The 3,358-nt window shown below is 44.3% G+C and overlaps 1 protein-coding gene across 1 annotated transcript; it reads left to right on the top strand.

Annotated features, from left to right (window-relative positions):
- The first annotated feature begins 304 nt into the window (after nt 1–304).
- Nucleotides 305–3,358, top strand: LOC147609645 (vicilin-like seed storage protein At2g28490). The gene is made up of 6 exons (XM_086787574.1): nt 305–1,141; nt 1,350–1,531; nt 1,643–1,723; nt 1,852–2,154; nt 2,661–2,907; nt 3,010–3,358. Exons 1-6 carry the CDS (start codon nt 577–579, stop codon nt 3,207–3,209), a joined length of 1,578 nt encoding a protein of 525 aa, XP_086643700.1. The 5' UTR covers nt 305–576; the 3' UTR covers nt 3,210–3,358.

Here is a 3,358-nt window from a genome sequence, read left to right on the forward strand (position 1 = left end):
CTACAAGGATCATTAATTAAGCAAGGCTATCTTTTGAGCTGCTTAACGTCGGCTTTATTGATCTAGAGAGACCAATCGACGGAGAGACTTGAACCCAGGTGGGTCCATGTCATCCCAAGGGCAATCCCACCAGCCATTTCTACCCCATGATGGGTGGCAGAAAGGTAGTGAGAGTGTCCTCTTTTACACACACCCTACACGAGTGGACTAATATTATTTGGAGCAATGGCGGCCTACAAGGATTATTAATTAAGCAAGGCTATCTTTTCAGGTGGTGGCTGTAATTAAAGATTTTCCAAAGCTAGTGTAGTGCATCCATTGGAATGTTGAACGAGAAAAGAAACCGCGATGGGGAAGCCTACTCTGGCACGCATGCAGCCACATTCGGATATAGTGTGGGCTCTGTGTGCTGAAAATGAAGCAAATTTCTGCCAAGTGTTGATCCCAACAAATTAACAAATTAAGCAACCTAGTCGCTTTAAGTATGGGGCTCGTGCTAATCTTTGAAGCTAGCCAACTTCCTTCCATTTTGCGACGATTTCTTCTTGAAAGGAAAGGTGAAGAAACCAGAGGATCATGGTAATGATATTGTTGAAGAAGCCGGCTATGGTGAGGTTCTTGCTGTTCGCTGCTGTGTTTCTTTGCTTCTGCTGCTGCACATCCTTCTCTGCGAGGTGTGCACGCGGCCGCAGCCGCAGCCGCAGCCGGGTTTCTGCAGCTTTATCGTCTGGCCTGATAGAGGAAGCGTCAATAGAGCCACAGATAGCTGGGCTTGAGCTTGAAAATCATAGGCTAGCATCAACAGATGGCAAAGGTGGGGATTTTTATTACAGAGAGCATGGCCACCTGCATGTAAATCCTGAGAAGGAGGCTGAGAAAGAGGCGGCGGCTGAGAAAAAGCAGGAGGAAGAGGAAGGGGAGAAGCGGCCTCACCGACGTGGGGAGGAGCCGGAGTCTTTTGTGCTTGGAAAGCCCATCAAGGTGATCAAGACTGAGGCTGGTGAGATGCGAGTCCTACCACATGGCACCAACAACGAGCTCGCCAGGAGCAGAATAGGGTTAGGGTTCCTCAGCTTGGAGCCCAAGGCCCTATTGCTTCCCCAGTACATTGATGCAGACAGTCTCTTCTTGGTGCACAAAGGCAAGGCATCCACAGTTAAAAAAATCACATGTCTATGCGTTCATCTTGATCCTCTTTTGGGGCTGACAAACAATAGAATGCATGTATATTTTTTTAAAATGATGGCTGTTTTTTTCTTTGGGGTTGCCCAATTATATGTATACATACATGTTTGCTCTGTGATACAGGCAGAGGCAGACTTTACATACATGTTTGCTCTGTGATACAGGTAGAGGCAGACTTTCGTGGGTGGAGAAAGGAGATCTCTGTGAAATTGATTTGGATGAAGGAGATGTCTACAAGATAGAGGGTGGCACAGTGTTCCATGTCTTCAACAGAGATGAAGGTCAAAGGCTTCATATCTTTAGCATATACGACACCGCGACAGTGTTCAACGGCCAAATCTTTCATGTTTGTGCCATCTTCCTACTTGCTTTCTCATCTAGTCTTCGATGAATGAACGTCTGTTGCTTGTCTTGCAGTTTGGTGGCTATGGACTAACCCCGTGTTCTTTTTGCTCAGAATTTCTTTGTGGCTGGAGGACAAAAACCCAAGACAATACTATCTGGGTTTGATGAGGATGTGCTTGCAACAGCTTTCAAGGTATGCTGGCAGCTTCCACCAGAGTAATTTTATGTTCTTCTCTGGAAGCTTTTATGTAGTGGAAAGATTAAGCAATAACATGATAAAACGGTCTGCAAGTGTCATATATATGAGACTTGAATGTGCAGGTATCTGGCGACGAGGTTCGTGATATGTTGAGCTCACAGACCCAAGGGCCCATTATCTATTCAGTTGACAAGAATGAATCAAGGAGAGAGCCTTCCTTTGGCCAGTCATTCACAGAGATGCTCAATAAGTACATCGGACTCCCAAGCATATTCCCGAAAGATTCTCCCCAGAAGCCATACAACATATTGAAAAAGAAGGCGGATTTCAGCAACGACTATGGCTCCACTGCTGCCATCCATGGGGAGGATTTTAACATGCTGAAAGATGTTGACAAGGGGGTCTTCTTAGTAAGGTTGAAGGCAGTTGAGTAATACACAAACCATAAACTGTCTCTATTCTACTAAACACAATTTTTTTCTCTGCTTTTTACCAGTTTTATTTCAAACTTCCTTTTTGAGTCCAAATTTCTGGAATTCAAATTTCTGGAAATGCATAAGTTGATTAGTAATAATTGACACTTTTTGCTTAATCATATCCCAAGCCATCTTAGGTCATTAGTTAATTAAATCACAGACAAAGCCATCTTAGTTTTACATTATCCTTGGGAAGGGGTCCTGATCAACACCTTGATTATGGATATAGGGTTTAGAGGTAGGTTATTAAGAGCTAATGTAAAAGCTGTCTTGAAGCCCTTTTTAGTGTGGTTCTTAGGGGAGTTGATGCATCATGGACTAATGATGTATGACTTAAAATCATGAACAATGATGGTGCAACCCATCATGACATGGCTTACCCCATATGAGCTATGTATGGGCTTGTTCCCATCATGACATACCCCATATGAGCTATGGGCTTCTGTGGTGTGTAGGGAGCTGTTTTGGCACCCCATTGGAATCCAAGGGCCACAGAGGTCGCCCTCGTCACAAAGGGTGAAGGAGAGATTCAGATTGTATATCATAATGGAAGCGCGGCAGCTACGGAAAGAGTAAACGAGGGCAGTGTGTTTTATGTTCCTCGGAATTTCCCGATGTGCCAGATAGCTTCAAGAAGTGGGCCATTTGAGTTCATGGGCTTCACAACCTCGGCACGGCCAAACTGCCCACAGTTCCTTGCAGGTGTGATGGTGTTTTTTTTTTAAAATCATGAGGCGTTTTATCTTCAATGTGATTTGAAGAGCGAGTAATATGCTGTTTTTGTTTTTGACATCTTTGCTTCAGGTTCAAATTCCGTGCTGCGAAGATTGGATTCAGATGTTTTGGCATCATCCTTCAATATGCCTGTTGATCACCTGGATCGTTTCTTTGACGCGCAGACTGATGCAGTAATCCTCCCGGGCCAAGCAGTAGAGCCCCAACCTGAACCTGAAAAGGAGCCCCAACCTGAACCTGAAAAGGAGAGGCAAAGGGAAAGGGCCTAGGCCCTCACAATTGACAAGTGCAGAGTCTTGTAGCTACCGCAAATAAAGAATGGATGGGTGTTTCCGTGAAATCTAATATATATAGCAGAGTCGTAATAAAAGATGGGTGTTTCCGTTTAAAATCTAATATATGGTTCTATTTGACTAAT

The sequence above is a fragment of the Cibotium barometz genome, chromosome 51, assembly GCF_041138505.1.
Source record: "Cibotium barometz isolate CiBa-2024 chromosome 51, ASM4113850v1, whole genome shotgun sequence".
NCBI lineage: Eukaryota > Viridiplantae > Streptophyta > Polypodiopsida > Cyatheales > Cibotiaceae > Cibotium > Cibotium barometz.

Bases quoted from the DNA above. Each gene is read 5' to 3' on its own strand.
- LOC147609645 (XM_086787574.1), top strand. From the start codon at position 577: ATGGTAATGATATTGTTGAAGAAGCCGGCTATGGTGAGGTTCTTGCTG. The intron at 2,155-2,660 runs GTTGAGTAATAC...TGTGGTGTGTAG, and splicing joins TCTTAGTAAGGTTGAAGGCA to GGAGCTGTTTTGGCACCCCA. The intron at 2,908-3,009 runs GTGTGATGGTGT...TCTTTGCTTCAG, and splicing joins CTGCCCACAGTTCCTTGCAG to GTTCAAATTCCGTGCTGCGA.